Source organism: Trematomus bernacchii, unplaced genomic scaffold, assembly GCF_902827165.1.
Source record: "Trematomus bernacchii unplaced genomic scaffold, fTreBer1.1, whole genome shotgun sequence".
NCBI classification, from domain to species: Eukaryota; Metazoa; Chordata; class Actinopteri; order Perciformes; family Nototheniidae; genus Trematomus; species Trematomus bernacchii.
Genome location: NW_022987647.1, coordinates 80,602 through 106,950, shown reverse-complemented (window position 1 = coordinate 106,950; position 26,349 = coordinate 80,602). Strand labels below are relative to the sequence as shown.

General features: G+C 40.1%; 1 protein-coding gene across 1 annotated transcript in view; it reads right to left on the bottom strand.

Moving 5' to 3' along the window:
* Window positions 1-697: 697 nt before the first annotated feature.
* apoba (apolipoprotein Ba) overlaps window positions 698-26,349 on the bottom strand; it is a 62,662-nt gene continuing 37,010 nt past the window's right edge. The window contains 10 exon segments of the mRNA XM_034134133.1: window positions 698-2,115; window positions 2,251-2,437; window positions 2,548-2,580; window positions 9,005-9,116; window positions 9,244-16,815; window positions 18,110-18,483; window positions 18,657-18,778; window positions 19,131-19,306; window positions 19,398-19,570; window positions 19,715-19,925. Coding sequence (XP_033990024.1) covers window positions 931-2,115; window positions 2,251-2,437; window positions 2,548-2,580; window positions 9,005-9,116; window positions 9,244-16,815; window positions 18,110-18,483; window positions 18,657-18,778; window positions 19,131-19,306; window positions 19,398-19,570; window positions 19,715-19,925 — 10,145 coding nt within the window. The 3' untranslated portion in view covers window positions 698-930.

The following is a 26,349-nucleotide window of genomic DNA, read 5'->3' as shown; positions in this document are numbered from 1 at the left end:
CAATTTCTTTCTCTTCCTGTTATTCAGGATGCAGAAGTTAAATTATTTTTTGGGGATAAGCCACAATTGTAGGCTCACATGCTAACAGGCTAATATTAAAGATTCCAACTTCCTCCATCTTAGTTTAGGTTTGGTTATATCTAGAAACTCCAAGTAGTGAGCTAAAAGGCATATTGGAATTGTTAACCAATATGTTTCCCTCAAGTGTTTCAAACCAATGTATTTATTTATCTCCCATCTCCATCATTGCAGCCGGAAGTGGAGCAGAGTGAAATGCACCCTACATATTCTCAGGGCTTTAGCTTGAACCATATCCAGTTTGTTTTTCACTATAGGAGCTGCCATACAAGCCATACAACCTTAATCAATAACTGATCTTATCATTGCTCTATACATTATAATCATTTTCAACCTAACCTACCATTTACCTAAAACATTCATTTTCTTCACGCTTTAATTAAATCTGCTTTCCAGTCAACTTAAGATCATTTCAATAATGTTTTGGACTTTCAATCATCTTACCATTTCTGTAGATTCATACTAAGCAATTTCTTGTATTTTCCAAAAAATATGTATTTTGTTTTATATTTTGATATTTTGAAGCCCCAAGCATTTGCCCGCCCAGTCACTCCGAGAGGCATCCAGGTCTATTGATTAAATATGATAATATTTAGACAGTATGACAAACACAAAAATCTGTATTCTGTATTGTTTAATAGAACACAACCATTAAACAGTAACTAACATGTAAAGCACAAGTGAGTCATAATTGTATAATTCTTCGAGTTTAAAGAAATCTCAAATAGTAACAACTCATATAAAATCATGGTTAGGTGAAACACAATTAACAGAATTGATATTGGCATTGACATTTTTCAAACAGACATTAATCTTGTCTGCCATAATGAAACAACTTCATGAAGCCTCGGCTCACTGACTGGAATGCGTCGGCCAATCACTGAAAGACTTCCAAAGGAAAGGTAAAGGAATTTCAAATTCCATCTTTTTATTGCTCACTCTGATGTATGGTGCTGTGCTCTGGGATGTGATTCTCATAAGATCTACACTTTCATTAAACCCTCTATAGAGATGTGACTGCAAAATACTGATAAACTCCTTGGCATCCTTATCTACACGCTCCATACTAAGAGCATTATAAGCCTTTTGAATCTGCATTTTGGCATGTTCCTTATACTGAGCCACATATCTATTTGCCTCCTCGGTATGTTGATTTGAGGAATGTAGAACCTCTGCATAGATGGAATCAACCTGAGAAGCGATATTGAAGTTTTCATTTTTTAGGTATTTGATCAAACTCTCTGCTTTTTCAGCAATCACCTGAAGCAGGTCATCAACTGTTTTGTGGAGCAAATCAAACCCTCTGTGCACAGAATGTCTTAGCTGAACATACACAGATCTAGTAGAATACATCAGGTTATCCATGGTCTCCTTTCCATTGACAACGACATCAGTTCCAGGTAAGGTACATTTGATTTCCCTGATGTATCTAATAATCTTCTCAACTAGGCTGGCAAACCTTAGCAGTGCCTTGTCAGTGGCTCTTGATACAAATGAACAAGCTTGCTGAAGCATCTCCAGGCTTGAGAGCTCTTCTTGAGATCCGGGTAATGTAAACTTTATGTCACTTAAGGACTGTGTGACTTTATCTAACAAGACATGGATATGGTCTTCACCATATTTCAACACTTGTCTAGCCTCAAGAGACAACCTGTCTATAACATCCTGCACACTCAGGGAATTCAAGCTTTCAGAAACCTTCCTGTACATGCCTTCTAATTGATCAGCCAGGTGTTTGATTGAATTATGCAATGTGTTAAAAGATAGAGGCATCTCATGATATGCTCTCTCTATGACGTTAGAAACAGTGTTTTTCAGCTTCATTCCACCTCGGTTTACATCAAAGCCAAAGTGGTAAGTGTGGTACTTGTTAAAGAACTTGAGGACAGCGTCTGTCATAGCAGGGATCCTGTCCTTGGTGCCCTCAATCACATTATGGAAGAAGTCGAAATTCCATGACATCTGTAAGATCATCTTCTTAGAGTTTTTCAGCGTAGCTTTGGCAGAGAAAACATCAATATCCCTTTCAGGAGAGGACTAAAGTTGAGGAAAGAATTTGTGAATAATAATTGTTAAAATGTCACGTTGCACTATAATGCATTATTCCATCGGTAGTTTTACTTGTATTTTGCTGTTGACAAATTACAAATAAAGCAGCTTAAGATGTCTTACCATGTAGCGACTAAAAAGTTTTCCATTCAACTGTGACGGAGACCTCCGCTGAAACTGCCATCCAAGGAAACCAGATGATGGACAAGACATAGAAGCAGTTATGCCATCTTTGCGGGAAGCGAAGCGGAAGCTCGTATCAAAAAATGTTCGGCTTGACACATCAACATTAAGAGTATGACGAGACTCCCTTTAAAACAAAGAAACAGTGGTTGGTGAAGTTATTTTTCTATTCCAGGAGCAATAACTTTTTGAGATTTAAATTTGCAGAAAATCTTCCTTGGAGTAAAAATATCTTACATTGAATCAGCCAGAGGGGTTTGGCGCTTCATCCTGACAAACAGAAATCAGAATACTATAATTTTCGCAGGGGAAATTGGGTTTTGTGACAGCTGTTCCATTTAACAATAAAACTAAAATGTAAGATAAATGAAATAAAATATTTATTAAAAAAAAAAATGTTATAAAAATAAAGGAGTAAGATTGAAAAGATGAAATAAACTACGATATAAAAACATACGAAATGTAGTAAATGTCCAATAAATTATCAAATAACAAATAAAAATATAACACTGTGTGCACAATTATTAGGCAAGTTGTATTTTTGAAGATTCATTTTATTATTGAACAACTACAGTTCTAAATGTTAATGAACCTCAAACCTGAATATATAAGAAAGCACACTTATGTAAATATATTTAGCATGTTCATTGAAATGCCCAACGTTTTACTGTGATATCTTGTTTCAACAGTTACTTTATGACTTTACTTTTTGTATTATTATTTTAATTTGTATTTTTACCTTGTGTGAATATTGTGTTTCACTCTGACCCTGTTGCTGCTATAAACGCCTAGATAAAGTTCCATCTTATCTTATCTTATCTTAAAAGTGAGGTTTTGGCTTACTTAAGAGATGTGCAGAATTATTATGCAACTAAAGGAAAAACGAAAATGTTCCCATCTAACTTGTTTATATTCACCTAAAGTCAGAATAATAAACATACAACTCAAAATGTACAAATAAATATTTCTAACATAAAAAAAAGACCAGATAATAATACTAATACCCTTCTCTTCAATAACAGTCACAAGCTTTCCATTGATGGAGTCTGTCAGTTTCTTGATCTTTTAACCATCAACTTCAGTTGACGATTGTTACGGCTTTATGTATTCCCTGTTTCTTTTTCCCTTTGGTTCCTCTACCCAGGTGTGCTGCATTGCTGTAACGAGGTTCAGACGAGGTGCACCTGGAGAAGGAAGTCCTTAAAAGCTCCAGTGCAGCAGCAGAAGAGAGAGGCCTCTGGTGTTGGGACTGCTGTGTTTCTGCCTCTAATCCTAGGATGTGTAGTTGAACATGTTACATGTTGATTATAGATTTTATGATTTTAAAGGTGTCTTTTGTGTTCTATTTGGGTCAGTGGTTGAATTTTGTTAGCCCCATAGGGCCATTTTAAGGGTGGGGCGTAACAACGATCAACCACAGCCTCCCAGACTCTGTTCAGAGAGCAATGGAGTACTTCAATGCATGCGATTGAGCATTGTCCTTCATAAAATCATGTTCTTCCTGAGAGATACAGACTTTTTCCTGTACCACTGATGGAAGAAAGTGTCTTCTAAAAACTGGCAGTAGAATTGGGAGTTGATTTTGAGTCCATCTTCAACCCGAAAAGGTCCAACTAGCTCTTCTTCAATAATACCAGCCCATACCAGAACCCCACCTCCACGTTGCTGTGGTCTGAGTCGAAGTGGAGCTCTGGGCCCGGTACTGAGCCACGGGCCCATCCATCTGGTCCGTCAAGAGTCACTCTCATCTCATGAGTCCAGAAAACCTTTGGAAAATCTGTCTCCAGATGTTTCTTGGCCCAGTCTTGACGTTTTAACTCATGTGTCTTGTTCAGTGGGGGTTTCAGCCTCCCTCACCTTGGCCATGTCTCTAAACACCTTACCAGGTGTAAGGTGTTTTCTGGGACCTCCAGGTAGTTCACAGTTCTGGAATATGACAGCATTGGAATATAATGGCTTCCTGGCAGCTTCACGTTTGATTCTTCTCTTAATTTGCGTCTTTTTGTCTCATCACGTTTCTTGCGACCCTGTTGACTATTTGCAACAAAACCTTTGACGGTTCTGTGATCACGCCCCAATATCTTAGTCATTTCAAGAGCTGCATCCCTCTGAAAGACTTTTAAAATGTTTGACTTTTCAAAAGTCCGTTTTGGCCCATTTTGCCTGAGGAAAAGAAGCTGCCTAATAATTATACACACCTTCATGTAGGGCAGGGGTCGGCAAGTAAGTTTGGCCTTGGGCCAATTTTTTTCTGAGCCACTAGATGGCGGGCCGGAACATAATCAAAGGGTTATTTAAGTAATTTATTGTTAAAACATGTGACACGTTCGCCGCTGCGGTGCTGTTCTGTGATTCTCCAGATTCTACAGATGGCCAGTCCGCCACTGCTCACAAGCTTATTAAGATCCACAGCTTTAGTGCGTTTTGAATCAATGCTGAGTAGCAGGGACGTGCACAGACATTTGGAGGGGCTATTGCTTTAAACTGGAAAAAGGGACTAATTGTGGGCTTATCATGTTGATTCGGCCACAATATATAAAAAAAAAAAAAACTCTCACTCTCTCCAGAGGGGCAGGTCAGACAAAAATGGCAAACGGGCTGTTGCCCGGGCAACATTAGCCCGTACCTGTGTACGTCCCTGCTGAGTAGGCTACAGCCAAACTTGACAGTCTCTTCTCTGTCATTGTAGACCGAATGCTTCTCGTTTTGCGCCGTCCCGTTCAAATGACAATCACATTTCCATGCTCGGGCCAGGGCCGGGGGAGGGGTTACAAGGCTCGCGTCTTGTGCTGCATTCACTTGCACTCGGACATTAGGGATTTTCGCTCATGTCCGATGAGCTAAAACTTTTCTTTCAAAACAAAGCTGCCAACTGGGGTCGCCCTCCATGATCAAGCGGCTTCTCCGATTTTGTTGTCAATGTTTTGACTGAACTTTGTTACTGTTCACATATAAGTAAACATTACGTTTGAATGATTTAGTGAGCTGGTGTTATTTTTTTCAAACCACAAACCGCATGTTGGCTATTTCAGCACCACGCGCTATCCACCTACTTATTGATCCACTATCAGCGTCAGTGCACGCCGCTGCCAGATTGTGCCTGTGCTGTGTGTCATTCACTCTCAACATGGATAAAAGTACAATAAGCATTCTTCAGGTGTAGGTAGACTCTCTATTCGGACATTATAGCCCATACAGTATGTGCGACTGTCGGTCCGATATTGTTAAAAAATAAATCTCAAAATAATCTTTTATTTTTATTCTCAAAATAATTTTCCGGGCCAAATATTATTGCTGGCGGGCCACCAATGGCCCGCAGGCCGCCTATTGCCGACCCATGATGTAGGGTGTTGATGTCCTTAGGCCACACCCTCCCTCATTACACAAATACATATCACCTAATATGCTTAAATCCAATTCAATTCAAGTTTATAGAGCTTGGAAAATATGCATAAAAATTATGATATGGTCAAAATACTCACTTGCCTAATAATTGTGCACACGTTCGATATATTATATCCACTTAAAAAAGTTAAGTACCAGCATACTGTCACTCCGAAGGAGGAGTTAAACCAACTCAGTCTCACAAAAAAACGTGTAATGGCTACGTTGGTCCACAGGGCAATTCACAAATAACCCTCTCAAGACGTGACATGGATACAATATTTTTTCCTATTCATTTCTAAAGACCAGTGTCCATATCACGTGATCGCAAACTTTCCTAGTGTGAGAAAAAAAAACGTGGCGGACACCCGATCTATTTTTAGGGGAAATTCCTAAATTGTAGGATAGTTTGTGGATGTGTAGGATGTGTTTGATAGATATTACGAAGATTATTTGAGGTCTCGCCAGGAGGACGTGTATATACTACGTATGTAAACTACAGTGGTTGCTCTGCGCGCACCACCTGAAATTGTGAGATTGCTACGTCTTTCCCCCTATTCATTTCTATTGACCAGCGTTCATGTCAAGTTATCGTCAACTCTCACCGGGTGAAAACATTTCCAGACTCGCCGTTTTCATAGTAACTAAGGCGGTTGCTAGGGACGCATATCATTCCCCTCCCTGTCGAATGATTTTACAGTGATATCTGCAGTACACATTTCTTTTGGAAAGCATCACGCTACCCATAAGCCTCAGCTATCTTTGAAGCTGGCTGATTGGATGTCTTACAATGCAGGTTGGGATATGGTGATTATGTGATAAAAAATACGAAAACAGTTATTTAAAAGAAAATAATACTTTATTCCGTGTGTGCTTGCTTTTCTCTTTGGAATGCATCACATAAATGCATTGTAATACACGGTTCGGCTGCAATAAATATTACACATCTGCCGTAGTTCTTTATTTACAGAGCCCCGATTAGAAGACTTTTGGATAAACTGGAAGACGTGGATAGCAAATAAATCCGCAATTAAACACCATCTTCAATTTCTCTTCACACAATACGTCTCCTTGCAGTATCAATAGTAATTCGGCTGACTTTTATATTTGTTCCAATCAGTAGATAGGCTATATTTTACACCTTTTTGCATACCCAAAATGAACTACAAAACATGATGTCGTTGCACAAAAAAACTTGTAGTTTTTAAAGATATTATTGATTTTATTTGCATTAAAGAATGTAAACTCCACTGAGTTGAGAGTATAGTCAGGGGTTTTAGGTGATGGGAGACACATCTATGGAATCAGAATTTCAATAGCTAACCGTTAAATGACTGAACATCATGTTTCTTCCTATTCCCATTTGGTGATTCTACCCTGTTAGGCATATTCACATAGTTTAGGTCAAGTGGTCTTTATAACAATTGGTCCCATGTATGTAGTCCCTTCTGTAACAGAATGACAAGCACTTAAAAATGCACTAAAGCCAATGTTCAAAGCTTAACAGTTGAGAGCGCGACCTGTTTATAATCTTCAAACTGACATGATGTTACTCTCCAGATTGAGACCTCTCCAACAATGTTTTGTGTTTACTCCTAAAACCTAGTTTACATTTTGCCCTTTCCTCTTTTTTTTGTGAGAATGGGTTGGTTAAACAGTCTTCCTGTAGCATTCTGGTTGAATAAGTCTTTCATATACTTTATTTATTTAACAGGTACAATTATCTTGCTCAACTAAAGTCAGTTACAACAGAAAAAACTCTACCCAAGATAATAATTATTTGGTAGCTCTGATATCTCTACTAACGAAAGAGTCTTGGCCAATTACTTTAACCTGTTAAGCCCCAAGGTCTCAGGCTCGAAAATGACATGCCCAGAACAAATGACTATATCTTCACTTCTAAAAGGGGTAAATTAATAATCTTTTTTCTCAAAGCAATGATACACCTGTGAGTTGGATGTAGAAAAGTCAGAATCAATATAGATGTTTTTATTTTTAAGTAAATTCAGATTGAACAAAAAAAAAAACATTACTTCTAGTGAAAACCACCCTTGAATGATGGGATAGTAGCCAAAAAGCTTTAGGAATCCTAATTATAACATATAAGTATCAAGATTGATGCAAAACAAGTTCAATTTGACCTTTTTAGACAGGTTTAGAAAATAAATCCCACCTCTGGGGTCATTTGGGTGTATTTGCCATATCTCTGGAACCCATTGGTCGATTTTGGTGATTGACACAGAGACATTGGATTAACCTTCAGCAGCGTTTATCTGCGTTTTAATGCCCTTGAACACAACTTTTGATCAGAAAACAGCAAAGGTAAGACGTATTTGCCGTTTTGGCCCCGGAAAGTGAAGTTGTGTGTTGTCTTTCCTGGCTTCGCTGCCGTGAGTTTTGGTCGCACAGTGATGAAACGTATACCAATGGAATCTGTGGAATCTCAGCTTTCATAGTTTGTGCAGATAGCATGAAGTATAAAATATCTCTACCGTGAGTTCTGTGCTAAGTGTGTTAGCATTTTTTCGGTTAGTGCTCGGATTCAGAGGCTTGGTGTTACCCTTGTGTTTTGTTTAGCTAGGAATGGTTAATATTGTCTGATAGCTGAGTTTCTTCCCGTTAAGTGGGTATGACACATTAATAGGTTGTTAAATGTTAACAAGCCCTGAGACACAGTTTCGTGAATATTGTTGGGTTTGCCCCCGCCGGTTGCTGTCATTTACACTTGTCATTTTTAATTGTCTTATATCCAGATTAGATGCAGACACATTCAATTACACTTTCATTCATTACTCAGATATATAAGTCTTCTTTGTGTAGATCCCACATCTGATTGCATACATTGAACTCATTTGGTTTTGCAGAGATAACTGCAAATTAAGGGTCATGAGGTGAATTTAAGCAGTTTATTTACAACAATACTATTTTAGCTAGCTAACAACGGTGCGCGAAAAGACAGGAAGAATGACGGTTAGTCTATGTGTAACTTTGGCGGCCATTATCTTGAGACAAAGCGCAGAATTCAATTTTTTTTGGGAAGTTTTGCTTCTATTGCAAAATGTAAAATGCACTAAAGGCAGGGGCGGACTGGCCATCGGGACGTTCGGGACGAATCCCGATGGGCCGGTACTGAAGTGGGCCGATCGGACGATGTGGGCTGGTCGGATAAGTCACTAGCACCCCCCCGCCCCCCTCCCCCCGTTGACAATTTACTTGCGGCACCGAGGTGGGCCGGTCGGATAACTCACTAGCACCCCCCCCCCCCCACAATTAAGTAAACTATTTAAGTAAAACCAGTGTATGCACTTACCTTAGGTTTTTTGACAAAACATGTTGCCAGTCAAAGTTTACGTCACTGTGTATCAAGTTGCACTTTCCATTTAGATCAAATACTCCATTGTCTAATCCAAGAATTGCACTGGCTGAAGGGACATAAGCAAAATGTAATATTATATTTGGCTGTCTATTAAAAAGCAACTTATTGGCTATAGAATTGACCACAACATGGTCTTATCGAGTAAAGTAAAGTACAGTGTGTGTTTGTCTTACCAGAGAGGTCATATTCCAAGAAGATCATAGTAGAAGTACATGTGGAATTCAGCAAAGTTATGAGGTTAGAGTTCTTTTTCTCCAGCTTGGCAGTTGTTGACACATTATATATAGGAGAGGAAACCTTCAGAGTGGCACTGAGGGATCCAAAAGTTGGGATAAACACACTTGAAGGAAGATGAAAGGCAGTTTCAGGGACTTCAATTTTTTGCTCTGGGATAATGATGGTTGGAAGTTCGAGGTTTAATATCTGGTTTGTGATTTCATTTAAGCTGATACTGTGCTCTCCAATGTTAAAGGATGTTGGTAGTGTGAAAGATGACACTGTGATTTCATATTGTGGAATCTTAAATGAAAGGAAAGACATTTTCCCCTGTAGATACTCTGTTTCAATAATGTAACTGGGCACTGACATTATTGGCAAGAGAGGCAACATGATTTGAAAGGCTGTAGTAGTGATAACCTTAGGCATGTTTAGGTTCTTTGGATCAATTGTAAAGGGTTCCACATGCAAGTTGGTAAATGGTACATCAAAGGCTGGAACTGAGATGGCAGGGGGAAGAGTGAGATGATCAGGGACATCTGGCTTTTCAAATCGCATGTCTATCTTCCTGATTGAGAGTGGAATTTCTTTCATCCAAAACGGCACTGCAATGCTAATTTCTGGGATATTAAAAGTCATGCTGTTTTCAAATAGTTTAAATGGTATTTTATACTCCTGGCCATAAATAGTCTTTGTGTACACAATGCTGGAAGAGATGTTAAAAAAGTGTAAGTCATCCAAATGTGTGACCTGGTCATACTTGAGAACATCCCAGATTGTTTTCTGATATACAGGAAGCCTAACTGACTTCAGGAAAGCTTGGTGGCCTTCCACTGATCCGGTCAAGTCCATACGTACTTCGGATTCATCATTGGAAATGAGTAAATCACAAGCATGGATGATGGATGCCAGCTGCTCCTTACCACTCCAAGCGAAAGACTGTTTGTCCGAGCTGATAGCAAGGTTGATGCTCTGAAAGAGTCCAGTATTACCCAAGCTACTTGGCTGACTTGCATCAATGTTTAATGTAGTCTTGAAAGTTGTTAGAGGAACAACATCTAGTTCTCCTATAACAATGTACTTTCCATTAGTGTTGAAAGATGCAATATCAATATTGTTATTGCTGGTGTGATCAACTGTTGCAAACATTCGCCGTAATGAGACCTCAAGGGCTATGTTATTATTTACATCAAACTGGAAGACTTTATTGTATGTGCTTCGTTTTAGTTTCTCCTGTTTGTCAATGTTTGAGTTTAAGACCGTCCTAACCGTTGATCGTAGGTTATTGGCATTAAGGTAAAAACTGGCCACATTTTCTAGCTCTCCATCAAAGTTACAACTGTCCATTAGTGTTATATCTGACTTCCCTTCTGTGGAGGTCTCTAATGACACATAGGAAGAAGGTGCTTCCAGGACCCAGTTTATATCAAGATTTCCTTTTCCTACCGACCTAATCAGAGGAATGTTAAACATATATTTTATTTTTTTCTTAGAAACTAAAGTTGCATTTGTCTTGGTATTTCCGGTGAGTTCCTGACCGAACTGTAGATTTAAGAAGGGTAGATTGATTTTTGCAGTGTTTACTAGAGAAGCTTCCAAGCTCCTTTCGGTGAGATTAACATCACATTTGTGGTTTGCTTCTACATTTTTATGTTCTAGGTACACAGTGGTGACCAGTTGTATTCCTCTATTCTTTGCCAAACTGGTGGTGCCATCAATTTTTCCATTTAAAATGTCAAACACAGATGTTGAAGAAGTGCTGAACCGTGCAGCAATGTCTGAATAGTTGAAAAAGCCAGCATTAGAACTTAAGGTGATTATAGTGGATTTAAAGAAGAAGTCAAAAGTTATGTTACCCATGGCTGGGATCAAAATGTTGTTTTGAATGGCTGGTAGTGTGAAAGTGGGGAGTTGTATTTCACCTAAAGTTTCTGGAACATGGATAACAGGTAAACCCAAAGATGGTAGAACAAGGGTATAGGATGGCACAGTAAAACCTAGTGCTGGAACTTTGAAGCTTGGTGTACTGACCTCCTTGGGGACAAAGTAACTAAAGGCAGGCATCTCAGCACTAATAGCGGAAACATCAATATTCAATATTGGTATTTTGTATCCAGGGACAGTGAAGATTTGAGGAGGCAGACTAGAGGTGTCTATTTTGTGTTTGATATACTGTGACTTTGCTTTGTTGTACGAATCTTTTAAATGTGCAACTACTTTGTCTCTACATTGTTCAAATTGAGCCTGGATGAAGTTGGCGTTGTCTATAATTACATTGTAAATTGGTTCAAGGTGTAATTCAAAGATGTGTGTATCTGGGTTCTTGTAGTAATGCATTTTCAGGTTGATATCAAATGACTGTTGAGGATTGGTGAGCAAGGTTGTAAATCCAGCATTTTCCCACAGAGAGAGCTCTTTGACCTCAGGAATATTAATATTGAGATAGGGTACGGTTATCTCTGGGATAGTTAGAGGAACAGTCAAAAAGTCCAAATTAGCCTCTCCATTAGCGTATGAGTGAAAGAAGATGTCCAGGTCATTGTTTTCTGCTGTAAAGTTGTGATTGTATTTGTACTGGTTAAATCTTGCCAAAGTAAACCAACAAGCATGCTGCTTTTCAGAATTTAGTACAACACTATAATCCTGCTGGAGATCCACTTTACCAGTAAGTTTTAATGGGAATATCATCTTGGAGTTTACTTTATTCTTGACATCAAGCACAATTTCAAATGGATGGACCATGAATTCCAGAGAGTTGGCAATGAATCCAGTCAGGCTTCCAGTTAATTCAGCATTATGAGAGGCTATCACTGCAATTTTTAAGTCCGAAATATTAGCCTCTGCATTTAAAATCATAACACTGTTCTTGACAGATGGTACTTCAGTTTCCCATTTTGCTAAAACAGTGACATGGTTTAAGATCACGGATTCAGCGGTCAGCATTTGCTTCAATTTCATGGCCTTACAGTCTGTTTCTCCTACAAAAGTAAATTTGGCAGTGCTAAAATTGATGTTGAATTCAGCATTGCTATTGTATGTACCTTCATCAAAATAGTCTTGAATGGACCACTTTCCATTACCAGTAGTTTCACCAGTCACAGTTATTCTACCTGAATCCAGGCTGGCTGTTATATTCTGTTTCACTGATGCCTGATTTGAAGTTTCAATTGATGGATTGTCAACGCTGTGGTCGTAGTTTGTGTCTATTACTGCAAAGATACCATTCTTTAATGTAAGTTTCATATTGTTGACCAGGTTTGCAGTATAGATTTGGGTTGTAGCCTTGGCAGTGGTCTTAGCAGAAGCCTCTGCGGAAGAGCCAGTGAGTGTCATGGATACTCCATGATCTATTGAGAAGGCAACATGTGTGGCTTTCACGGTTTCTGTGAAAAGCAACTTCTTCATTCTAGGAGCTTCCAATTGTGCAGTGGCTTCATATGTGTATTCAAGGGGCTCAATGGGTGATTTGGCAAAAGAAGTAAGAGTGGCTGTAAACTGTGGGTTTTTTGGTGTGGATGTTGAGTTCTCAATCTTCCCTGTAGTGTGAAGAGTGTACTGTGGGGAGTTCACTGTAAATTCTCCATGAAGTTTGCCAAAGATTGGGATACAAATGTCACTTCGAACCTCAGGTAATGTGAACACTGGAATTGGGAGCATTGTGATTTTAAAATCATTATAATTTAACTTGGGGATGATGAAGGCTGAAAATGTTATTTCTGAAAGACTTATTTCCGGTAAGGTGAGATCTGGTAATTCAGGTAGGTAGAGAACTTTGAGGTCACCAAAGATTTCCCCAGGGTCATGAAGTTCGATCTCAAATTCCCTGATGTTGTCTATGATATAAATTATGTTTGCTTTGATCTCATCAAAGTCAATGGTGAAGGCAGGAATTGTGTAGGTGTTGAGGACGGTGAACTCAGGGACTGAAATTTGAGCTGGGATGCTGATCTCTTGCAGTTTGTTCAGGTTGATTGTAAATGCTGGAATGATAAGGTCAGTGAGAGGTATAGTAAAAGTGGAAACTTTAATCTCAGCTGTTCTCAGTGCAACAAGAACTCCATCTACAGTTTGTTTGATTTGGGTGATGATCTCCTTATCATTGGCAAGTTTTCTGATCTCAACTGTCAGTTGGTTAAACTGTGCAGAAATGTAGGCAACCACATTAGTGTAGGATTCACTTGCTCTTTTGAGGTAAATGTACATTTCGTTTCTGATATCCATGTCAAGGATTCTTTGTCGCATATCTTCGAGAATATCTTGCACTTTCATCTTGATGTCATTGTAAAATGTTTTGTCAATCACAGTTTTCAATTTATTCAAGGCATCAGCAAGTTTAGTTTTTTTTAGGTTGTCCAAATATGTGAAGGTGGAACTTTGGATCTCTCTGAAAAATTCCCTTACTGCCTCAAGTTTTTGCACAACCTCATATGTTTTAATCTGTTTGTTGATATTATTTGTTAGTTCAGCAATCCTCTTGTTGGACTCGTCAACAAATGCACTGTAGTCAAATTCCTTCAGTGATTTAATCATTGATGATATATGTTTATGAAGCTCATCAATGCTTTTCCTAAATTCAATTTCTTTGAGCTGTCTTGTCACGCTGAGCAGAAGTTGCATAATGTTATCATAAACCAATTCAAAATGGACAGATTTCAAAGTTGCTACAATCAACCGCACAGTCTCATCAATTTTAAATTCATTGACTAGAATCACTAGCTGATCTAATAATTCTTTACATTTCTCATCAAGACTGTATTTTAAAAGAAGATCCCTAATGTAGAAATACAGCGTATTGATTTTGTTGGGGATTTCATATTCATCAATCCAGTTGACAATAACATCGTTCATAGATTCCATGACTTTTGCTATCTCCGAAGAGGGGATTCTATATGACAGCTGCTCAAAATAATTTGCCAAATCTATTGATAGAAGGTAATCCTTTAAATCTTCAAAAAACATTTTAAAGTCAAAGATTTGAATGGCCTGTTTCATTTCAGAAAGTTTGTCTTTGATTTTCTCCAAGACTCCATATTTAGAATCAAATTCTCGAAGCCACACAGAACTGCTTTCTGTGAGCTTCTGAAAATCAATCTGTCTGATGATGTCCTCGATGGTATCAAGTGCTTTGACAAGTGAATGCTTAATTTCATACTGTTCATCAATGGACCAAAGCTTATTTCCAATTTGTGAAAGTACATCTGTTATCATGTTGATAAGGTGTCTGGCCTTGACATACTCTTTTATTGTAAGGATGAGATCTCTTACTTTAGTGGCAAAGTCCATTACTGTATTTTCAATGAACTCTCTCAAATTGTTCACAGCAACCTCCAAATCATTCATAGTTACAGCAAACTCATTGACCAGATAATCCAATTTAGCTTTTACTTTATTTACTTTGTTCTCTAAGTCAATTTCTTGCATGAAGTGTGTCACTTGCATAGGTACCCTGTCTAGCTTGGCTCTGAAGTCAGTGATTAGCTGAATAACATCTAAATTGTGGATGAACTGTTGAAGTGATTCTAAGGCTTGGACAAGTGTGTTCTTGTACTGCTCCAAAGCAACAGGAAAGCTTTCAATTAATGGGATGTCAATGACGTGACAGTCACCGTTCTTGTCATACTTGATGAAACCAGCCATACTAAATTCTTGTATTTCTGATTTCGTGTCTTTTTTGCCCAAATTCTTGAAAATGTCTGTTAACATTACTCCTGAAAACTCTAATCCAATCTTCTCAGGATTATTAAAAGTACTGATGTCCTGGTTATAAGCATGGTTATTTAGTTCAGATTTTACTTTCCAGGTCAGAGATTGGTCACTTGGTGTCAGGAGGCCATCAAACTGGTTTTCTAAATGAGTGGAAGACTCTCCACTTGGAAGCATATGTGTGGTTGACACCCGGGTGTCATGTGAGTGTGTAAAAGCTAGGGGCTCAGCTCTAATTAACAACTTGCTGTTCAGCTGTCCGGCGTGCTTCCCATATAGATTAATTTCTCCATCACTGTTTACGATCGCATCAAGAGTGAGCCTGAAAGGCTGTGCCATGGTGCGAATAGTACTGTCAAAACGTAGAGGTTCTGACTTTATTTGTGCCTCACAGTTTAACTTGGAGGAAAGTCCAGCAATCTCAAGTTCACAGTTGTGACTTAGTTGGGCATCCGTTAAGTTCCCAGACATGTTGTATTTCATTTTTCCAGCCATATTGTCAATACTCAGCTCATAGGTATGTTTAATGTTGTGTTCTTCTCCATATGCTCCCTTCATATTTCCACTCAGATCCATCTTAATTGGCTCAAGCTTCATGTGGCCAACATTGTTCAAACTGATATCATAAAACCTGAGGTCATTTGACAAATCAAATGACATAACAAATGGCTTAATATTTACCCTGGTGTCTTGCTTGTAGTGCATATCTTCACAGATAAAGTTTTTAGTCTTGGATTGGAGGGCTAGGGTCCACAAAGTTAGGGTCAGTGTGTGGCTATTTTCTGTATTCATCTGCTTGAATGTCCCCATGGTATTGCTAGTAAAGGCCAGAGCCCTTCGGTTCAGAATAATGTCTATGTTGTTTCTTGTGGTTGCGTCATATGCATGGCCCTTGAAGACACCATTCAAAGAAGCTTCAGCAGCTGTGATTTTAACTTCAATGTTCAGCTCTCCCCTGCTCTCCATAGCCAATGTTTTGACCCCGGATGAAAAGGATGCTCCATTGTTGTCAATGGCACCACTGAAAATATTCTCCACTGTGACAGGGCTACACTGAATGATGTTAGTTCCACTTGTGGTCAGATCATTTCTGCTAACCAAAAGAGAAGCTTTGTGCAATCCACGACCTGTGTCCAATGTGAGAGAACCTTCAGAGTTGACCTCAAGACCATTTGAATCCAGGGATCCTGTTATAAGTGAAAATGCTCTATTTGAGTCACCATCTGCCTGTGACTCAATTCTGAGGATGGCCATTTGACTGGACACTCCAAGCTCAACTTTGTTATTGAGTGATTTACCCATTGCTGAGGCAACTGCATTGCACTTTAGGGTCAGTTGTGCATCTTTATACTTGAGGTCTGCTACATGGTTGAAGACATCCTTTTGGACATTGGTTTTGGACACAATGTTCAACTCAGAGTTTGCGTAAACTCCTTGGATCATGTTGTGAACTTCCATGAATGGCAAGTTGAAGTGAAGGTTGGAATCTCCTCTTCCTTTTCCCTCAAGCGGACTCATGTTATAGCTGTGGGTGTAGGAGGTATTGGTGTAGAATGAACATATTTTGAGCAATCCATCAACTGTGCCATCTCCTGAGACTTTACATGAATCAATAGTTGAAGTTGACTTAGCAGAGTAGTATAGAGATGCTTGCAGGCCAATTGGACTAGAGGCTTCAATCTTGTAGTTGGCTCTTGCATTCAATGTGTTTGTTACCGTTAATGTGTTAAAGACACTGAAGCTTGTGTCAATGAGGCTATGGCTGAAGGAACTATTCAGAAGGTACTTCAAATTATCATCGGCTTTTCCTGACATCATCCCGGTTCCTTGAAACAGACAGACAGAAAGTATTTTATTATCAGAATTCGCAACACACAAGCTTAAAGGTGGGGTAGGTAAGTTTGAGAAACCGGCTCGAGATACACTTTTTGTTATATTCCATGGAATGCTCTTAACATCCCGATAGCAATGAATATCTTAAGTGCTTTGACAAAAAATCCATAAAAAAATGTCATCTGTGGAAGCCGTAATACTGTAAAAAGTATGACCAATCATTTTAGCCGGCCCGGCTGAAATAACTGGATGGCCTACCTGCCTGTCAGCCTTCCATCTGTGCACAAATGTATCTCGTGCCCTCATTGGTCATGTGCGCATTCGTGTGTGTTGGAGGAGGGGCTCTGTAAGGAAGTAGCAGATTTCTTCCGGCTGTGTATTTTCAAATTCTAGCGCGCTCGAGCTGGTTTCTCAAATTACCTACCCCACCTTTAATATGTTATTCTGCATCATACCAGATCAGACCTGAGCCGTTATAAATAATAATACATTATACAAAATTATAAATTATAAAGAATATCATTGTGAATCACAAACAAAAAGTGTTAACAGGCTTTGCTACAACAAATAGGTAGATCGTCTCTGCAGTTACACTTTCTTACACACACATAAATACAGCAGACAGTGTCTCAACCCGACCTATTTGCAAACACTTTGAAATAGCTGAATCAATAAATTGGCATAGTTTAAATAAGTTAAAATAAGTCAAGTTAGTCGTTAGTTTGTTTAGTATTTGGCCGTGTAATAAGCCGGGTAATGTACAGCGAGCCGGTCATTATTGGAGGAAAAAAAACACGGACAGTATCATCACAGAGACTGACGCGAAGCGGAGGGATCTTGATCGGGTGTTTTTTTTTTTACATTTGAGATGTTCCTGCATCACTGTGGTGCTCCCGTACCATGCAAGTTCGATTTTAACACACTTTTTACTGTTGTTTAAAGTGAAGTGCTCCCAAGCTGATTTTAGTCGGACCATGCTTCTCTACGCCTCCGCCATTTTTCGAATGTATTTTTTTTCAAGTGACATAGCCAGCTCCGCAAACAGAGAGTAACAACATAGACCCAACGAATCGACGACTGAATTAGTTGGCAACTAATTTGGTCATCGATTTTAATCGATTATGTCGATTAGTTGTTGCACCCCTAGAGACTATATGACTGGACTATGCTATTTTGTATACCTTGTTTTTTATGAATTGTATTTGTTTGAATATGTTCTATTTTTGCAGAGTTCTCCCCAGTAAAACAGAAAAACAATAACATTTTTGGTTTTACCCAATTACTGACCTTCAAGCTTGTATGAAAGTAGGTTGAAAGGTGATTGGGCCATTGCCTTGTACTGTACAATGTAGTTGGGGACATCCACAGTGTTGTTGCCCCCAGAGATGGAACCTTCCCAGCTGTAGAAGTTGCTGTTGATCTTGGTGGATGCTTCAACCAGACCGACAAGGGGGACAGTCAAATCCAAAAAAGGAGGTATAGTGAATGATGGTAGATTAACGGTTTTGGCAGGAATATTAAGGCCTATTGTTGGTAAATCTATAAGGGGAATAGACACTGTTGTTGGTATGTTCAGCTCTTCTGACGTTTTGCCTCCATGTGGAAGAGGAATTGAGATGGCCATCTTATCCTTGTTGAATTGGTATCGGAACAAGCTGTCACTGTTAAAAAATGCATAATCAATATTATTCCAATGTTGAAAATGTAATAATAAAGTTACCATGCATAGGAAACCACATGACACAACAAATTGTTCAGTTGAATCTGTAAATTATGGTTTATGATCAGTAAAATCTGAAAGCAAGAAGTATTTTTAAACTCTAAAAAAACTTACGAATGCACAAACAGTTTCTCGGGCAAAGCTGGCAGGGTCAGATCTGAGATGCTTCTCTTACTTCGCAGATTTACAAGATAGGGGATGCGTGCTGTCAGTTTGTCCAACCATATATCACCTGCCTTCAGGGTGACATCACATTTCACTTTAACAAAACTTCAAAGTTTGAAAGCTGTTTTGATTCCGATCATGCTCATTTCTTCCTGTTAATGTGCTGTAATCAAGATCAATGACTGCACTAGTATATGGAAACCAGTTTAAGCAGTACAGCCAGTTGGTGTTACTGTTCATACCAGATATTTAATGATTTGTTCTAAAATATTTGTTTGTTCATTTTATGCACATCACTATGGCATAATGGCCCACCAAACAAATAGTCAATGAATCATTAGTCACAAGGCTCCATTTTCACTAAAATATTTCTATATTTCTTGAAGATGGTAGTTTATATAGTGTCAAATGTCCAAGTGATACCTCAATTCCTTTGGTGACTATGTGACGCAGTTTCATATCAGTCTTTGCCACTGTCTGGTCCAGGATATGATCAATGAGTTGTTGCAGCTGCCTGTGATGATCAACTATACTTGGGATCAGTTTATGAATCTCTATATTCATGTCAGATTTCAGTTCCACCTCAAACTTGTCATCATCTGTAAAGAGAAATCCAAATCCACCAACAAATTAAGGATGAAAGAATGTTTTACATCTCCTTTCTGTGCTGAAGTGAGTGATGAAAGTTACCAAATTTTAGGGAAGCTTTTTGTTGGTAGGATGTCTTAGGGAGGTTTATGGCTGTCACTAAGTCCATGAGCACATCCTTATCCTTCTTTAGGGTTGCAGAGACAGAGGCTTCAGTTTTTATAATGGGAATGACCATCTGTAGCTGCAGCATGGCATCATTCATCATATGAAGTCTAAAACAAGGACATACATATTGGATTATTTCTCAGTCATTTTCATTTTCTAGTATGTTTATAAAACAAAAAATCTCTCAAGACACCAGAGAGCACAGCTGAACTTATTATGTATCTTTAGGTTGGTTTCGCAGAACGATGTACCTTGTATGTCCTATAAGAGTCAGCTGTGGGATGTTCCTGTTGGTGACATCAATAGTAATACCTCTCATCTTCTTTCCTCTGGCATCACTCTCAATTACAGCCAGCCTAATGCCTGCTTCCACATCGTAGTCGGGAATGACAACCTCAGTGGTGAGAGTATTCTTGTTGCGGTTATATTTCAGAGACGCAGTAGCCTCGAGTGAATCGAATCCTAGAATCAGCAACAAATGATGTTTTTCAGTGTTTGTCATAGGAACAATATCCAACCCTGTTCCTTTTGCACGACAACAACACTGACAACACATAGCACAGTTTACAGGGGGCCTGCAGCTTAAAGACAGCCCAGCATTTTACAAGAGCTTGCAGCCAAAGACAACTGCAGTTTTTTAAAGACACCAAGGCCACTTCCATATAATGAGGGAACAACAGAACTGTACAATCTTCCTGCTTCCCTGAGGTCACCATGTGGTAATATTTTGCATCCTGTGAGTTATCTAAATAATATAAGCCTAACTAGCATTCAAGATCCAAGGACCATACAAAAAGGAAGGATTTGGAGTTGGTGAGAAAAAGTTAACCCGAGGCAGTTTTTTTTAATGGTCCTAGGACAATAGTTCACTTCTCACCATGGTAGATTACCTTATTGACTTTAGCTGCACACCTAACCAGCTCCAGAGCAAAATATTATATAGAGACAAGATGTTTTATGCTCTGTCATTCAAGGCTAAGAGCAAGACATTTTAAGAATCAGGACCAACGGCTGACAATTCATTGCTGAATGCTTAACCTGTTAAGCCCTGAGCCTGTTTTTCAGGTCTCAGGCTCGAAAATGACATTCCCAGAACAAATGACCATATCTTCCCTTCTAAAAGGGTTACATTAATAATCTTTTTTCTCAAAGTAATGATAAACCTGTGAGTTGGATGTAGAAAAGTCAGAATCAATATAGATGTTTTTTATTTTAAAGAAAATTCAGATTTTACATAGTAAAAAACTGTAAATTATAGTGTCCGTCCAAATATTCTTTTTTACTTATAGTGAAAACCACCCTTGGATGATGGGTTAGTAGACTAAAAGCTTTAGGAATCCAAAGTACAACATATAATAAGTACTCGTTGCTAATTCAGAGGCTCAGTGTTAGCATTGTGGGTTTTCTTTTGAAAAAAAAAAAAAAAAAGATCAGTTAGATGAGTTTCTTCATGGATATAAAACATTCATAGTTTTATTAAATGAACATGCCCTCAGACACTGTTTCCTGCAAGATGTAGCGACAGTGCCCCGGTACCGGGGTCTCTCGGGCTTAACAGGTTAACCTGTTAACCTGTTACGCACCTTCCGCCCGGTACCGGGCGGATAAACGCGTCATTTGCAGGAAACAACGTTTAAGGAATCTTAATATTGAATAAAACTATGAATGTGTTATATCCATGTAACGGGAAGAAACTCAGCTTACTGATCTTTTTAATTTTTTTTTTCAAAAAAAACCCACAATGCTAGCACTCAGCCTCTGAATTAGCCTCGACGAAAAAACGTAACCTACAAAGGCACTTAAACTCACTCACAACTCCCTTATTACTTATCCTAGATGCAAAACCAACCACTCGTTTTTGGTGTCCTGGAGACACTGAATCTACCGGTGCCCACCTCAACACTCAGTGATAAACATTCGCGACGCTATAAACTAAAGCGTACATCACAACATGTGGAGCTAAGTAGCTAAAAACGCCAATATGGCTTACCTTGGTCAAAACTGGTCTTCAATGGCATTCAAACGATACAAAAACGATACTGCAGTTAATCCATAGGTTCATCCTATGTATCTGTGCCTTCTTTGAAATTATTTCTGATAATCCATAAGCAATAAAACGGATCCAAACTCCAGAAGGAGAAAATCTGCAAATCCAGTTTCAATTCTAGACGCGTAGCCCCCACCTTTTCTATTTACAACAAGTGTGTGAGTGGGCCTCCCCCTTCGATTCTATTGGCTCTAACGGTCACAAGGGTGTGTCAACCAACCAAATCGACCAAGGGGGGCCAGAGATAGGTCAAATCCACCCAAATGACCCCAGAAGTGGGGGGTTTTGGCTAAATCTCTCTAAAAAGGTCAAATTTCACTTGTTTTGCATCAATCTTGATACAGGGTACTTATTATATGTTGTACTTTGGATTCCTAAAGCTTTTAGTCTACTAACCCATCATCCAAGGGTAGTTTTCACTATCTGTAAAAAATAATTTTTGGACGGACACTATAATTTACAGTTTTTTACTATGTAAAATCTGAATTTTCTTTAAAATAAAAAACATTTATATTGATTCTGACACTTCTACATCCAAGTCACAGGTTTATCATTACTTTGAGAACAAAGATTATTAATTTAACCCTTTTAGAAGGGAAGATATGGTCATTTGTTCTGGGAATGTCATTTTCGAGCCTGAGACCTGAAAAACAGGCTCAGAGTGGAACAGGTTAAGCACCAAGCCTGTTTTTCATGTTTCAGGCTCGAAAATGACATGCCCAAAACAAATGACTACAACTTAACTTCTAAAAGGGTTATATGAATAATTTCTTTTATCAAAGCAAGGTTACATCTGTGAGTTGGATGTAGAAGTGTCAGAATCAATATAGATGTTTTTTATTTTAAAGAAAATTCAGATTTTACATAGTAAAAAACTGTAAATTATAGTGTCCGTCCAAAAATTCTTTTTTACAGATAGTGAAAACTACCCTTGGATGATGGGTTAGTAGACTAAAAGCTTCAGGAATCCAAAGTACAACATATAATAAGTACCCTGTATCAAGATTGATGCAAAACAAGTGACATTTGACCTTTTTAGAGAGATTTAGCAAAAAGAAACCACTTCTGGGGTCATTTGGGTGGATTTTCAATATCTCTGGCTTCCCTTGCTCGATTTTGATGGTTGACACCTCTTTCTGACCGTTAGAGCCAATAGAATTGAAGGGAGAGTCCCCCACACACATGTTGTGAAGAGAAAAGGTGGGGGCTTCGCGCATGTCATTTTCCATCAGAGTGAACCTATCTCTAGCTTTGACATCTGGAAACGGAAAAGCAGTTTTAATGCTTATGGATTGTCAGAAATCATTTCAAAGGGACACAGACACATTAGATTAACCTATGGATTAACTTCAGCAGCGTTTTTATCGTTTTAATGCCATTGAAGACCACTTTGGAGAGACTACAGAGCAAAGGTAAAAATGTTAGCATTTTTAGCTACCTAGCGTCACCTGTTTTGATGTCCGTGTTTGCTTATAACGTCGCAAATACGTATAATTCAGTGGTAATGTCGGTGTCAATCGAATCTGTGTCACCTCACGATGTGAAACGATGTGTTGAAAAGATAAATAATAAGGTTTTGTGAGTGATTTTCGGTTCAGTAAGGTGTTAGCATTTTTCGCTCGTTGCTAATTCAGAGGCTCAGTGTTAAAAAAAAAAAAATGATGAGTTTCTTCATGGATATAAAACATTCATAGTTTTATTAAATGAACATGCCCTCAGACACTGTTTCCTGCAAGATGTAGCGACAGTGCCCCGGTACCGGGGTCTCTCGGGCTTAACAGGTTAACCTGTTAAGCACCAAGCCTGTTTTTCATGTTTCAGGCTCGAAAATGACATGCCCAAAACAAATGACTACAACTTAACTTCTAAAAGGGTTATATGAATAATTTCTTTTATCAAAGCAAGGTTACATCTGTGAGTTGGATGTAGAAGTGTCAGAATCAATATAGATGTTTTTTATTTTAAAGAAAATTCAGATTTTACATAGTAATAAACTGTAAATTATAGTCTCCGTCCAAAAATTCTTTTTTACAGATAGTGAAAACTACCCTTGGATGATGGGTTAGTAGACTAAAAGCTTCAGGAATCCAAAGTACAACATATAATAAGTACCCTGTATCAAGATTGATGCAAAACAAGTGACATTTGACCTTTTTAGAGAGGTTTAGCCAAAACCACCCCACCTCTGAGGTGATTTGGGTGAAAATGGTTTTTTTTCCATATCGGGGGGTTACGTATTGTAACCCTAGTTATATAAACACAGGCGGAGCCCTCTACTGGACTCTATGGGTACTACTCTCTATCATGCTGTGCGTGCTATCACCTACTGAATTTACGTAAACGTAGCCGGCCAATCGGGGCGAGCCTACCTGAATGCGCGCGCAGGCCCACAGTATATAAGGCGGCTACACCCGCCGCCCCACTATCCTATACACTCTTCAGCGAGCGGACTAGGAAAGACAGGGCCCCCAGGTAGAGGGCTCCGCCTGTGTTTATATAACTAGGGTTACAATACGTAACCCCCCGTTATATCTCACACAGCCCCGATGTATAAACGCCCTGTCGTCCAACAACATCGACCCACCACACCGTCCCTGACCGGCTTTTGGCTAACATCCACTGCATCCCCACTTCCTCCCATCTGGTTGTAACTGTGGAGAAGTCGGGGCCGCAACTTGGATAAGGCACCCTCACACACGCTTACCTCGTGTAGAGTGTGCATGGAAAAAATGTGATGTGCAGGGCCCTTAGAGACAACACAATCTGTGAAACCCACAGCCACAGGTTCTCTGCTGCGGTCAACAAGGCTATTGAGCGGACTCCGCCCTGCCTGTTGATGTACGCCACTGTGGTGCGGTTGTCGCTCCTTACAAGCACATGTTTGCCCTGTATTAAGGGTTTGCAGTGCTGTAGGACCAACATCACTGCTTGCAGCTCCAGGAGGTTGCTGTGCCGCGCCTCTGCCAGAGGCCAGCAACCACCCACAGCTCTCTCTAGACACGCCCCCCCCCCATCCTGTCACTTTCTTTTCCTTTGAAGCGTCTGTGAAGACTGTGATATAGGAGGTTACCTGCCCCAGTGGAGCTCCCCTCCGCAGATTCTCTGGGGACCCCCAGAATCGGAGGTTGCTCTATACTGAGGGGGGGGATGGCCACCAGACGTCGTTTGTGTCTTAAGATCTAAACGAAGGCCGGTAAACCACCTCTGCATGCGACGTGCATGCAGCAGTCCGAGTGGCACTACGGAGTGAGCAGCCGTCATGAGACCCAAAGTCTGCATGATGATCAAAGCTGCCACCGTCGCCCCCTGACGCAGCCTGCAGACTGCCCGCAGCAGGGATGCCTGTCTGCTTTCTGTCAGGGTGACACGTAGTCTGCCTGCATCGAGCATCACCCCCAGATATTCTACCTGCTGGTGAGGTATGGGGGAGCTCTTCTTCCAATTGACCGCAACTTCTTTTTCATCCCAACTTGGTTAGGTGTAGGATCAATTGGGCTGTGTGCAGTATTGCCCATTCCCTGGACCTGGCCATAACTATGAGGTCGTCCCTCATGCCATGGTCCCGCAGCGGTTGCAGCGTCGTGGCTGAACGTGCGTGGGGATAGGGAGTAGCCGAACGGCAGTCTGTTGTACTCGTAGGCTACCCCCTGGAAGGCAAAACGCAAATACTTTCTGTGCTCTTGGAGCAATTTCGCCATGAAAGTAAGCGTTCTTCAGGTCGATGGCTGTTCTTCTGCGGAGGTCCCTGAACGCACCGCGGCCACTCTCATGGGGGCCGCGCCTCATAATGGGTATCCAATTAACATCGTATGAAAACGGCCTTGCCGATCTCAACGAGACATTATGGGAAAATGTGGAATTGTGGAGAGATATGACTCTTACTCTGGGATAAATGCAATCGTTTTTACTAAATGCATTTTTCACACACACATCACTCTAGAACTAGGGTTACTATATACGTAACCCACCGTTCTTGCAACAGGGCCTCTTTTTGACTTTCTGTTGAAAGGAAACCTATCTCCTCCCAGGATGATAGATTTGCCTCTCTATTGCCCCTGAATGGAGGAGGGACGCGGCAAAGCTGGAGTGAGTAACCCAGTCTCAGTGTCCTGCCCCTCTACTCTGTCAGTACACAGCTGGGCTTCCATTCCCCTGTGGAGCCACAGCTAAGAAGCTGTAGTATTCTCTGGTGGCCTACTCCGCTGCCAAACCTTCCATAAAAGGGAGTTTTGGCATGGGGGCTGACACAGAAAAAAAGGGCCGATTTTCTACTGAGGTTCTTGAACGCACCGCGGCAGCTCCCGTGGGGCCGCGACTCTGTCAAATGCCATCTCTTTGAAACGGACATTATGGTGAAAAGTGGAAATGTGGAGAGAGATGACTCTTACTCTGGGATAAATGCAATCGTTTTCACTGAATGCATTTCTCACACACACATCACTCTCTTGAACCCGCACAGTGCTTTGACAGCACTATGGTTTATTCCACTCACGTGCACGCGCCCACCTGCTGGCTCCTATACTGGAGTTTACAGAGGGGGCGGGGAGTGTGGGACAGTGTTCTTTCCTCTGGGGATGAGCAAGAAGCAGCCTACTCCTCACCCACGTGACCAAGGAGATCGATCCAAAGAGCCCTTCCGTAAACACGGGGGCTCCCAGGAGATCAACACGGTCCTTTTTGGAAAGTGCCATGCGACGTGATCCCTCACCGGGACATCACACGGCAGACAACGGCAGCGGCCACGATCAAGCTACAAATAATCGCTCTGATCTGGTGAGGTGGGGGCATCTCCAGCAATGAGCGAGATGCCCAACACACCCGTGTTTATCTGCAGTCGCC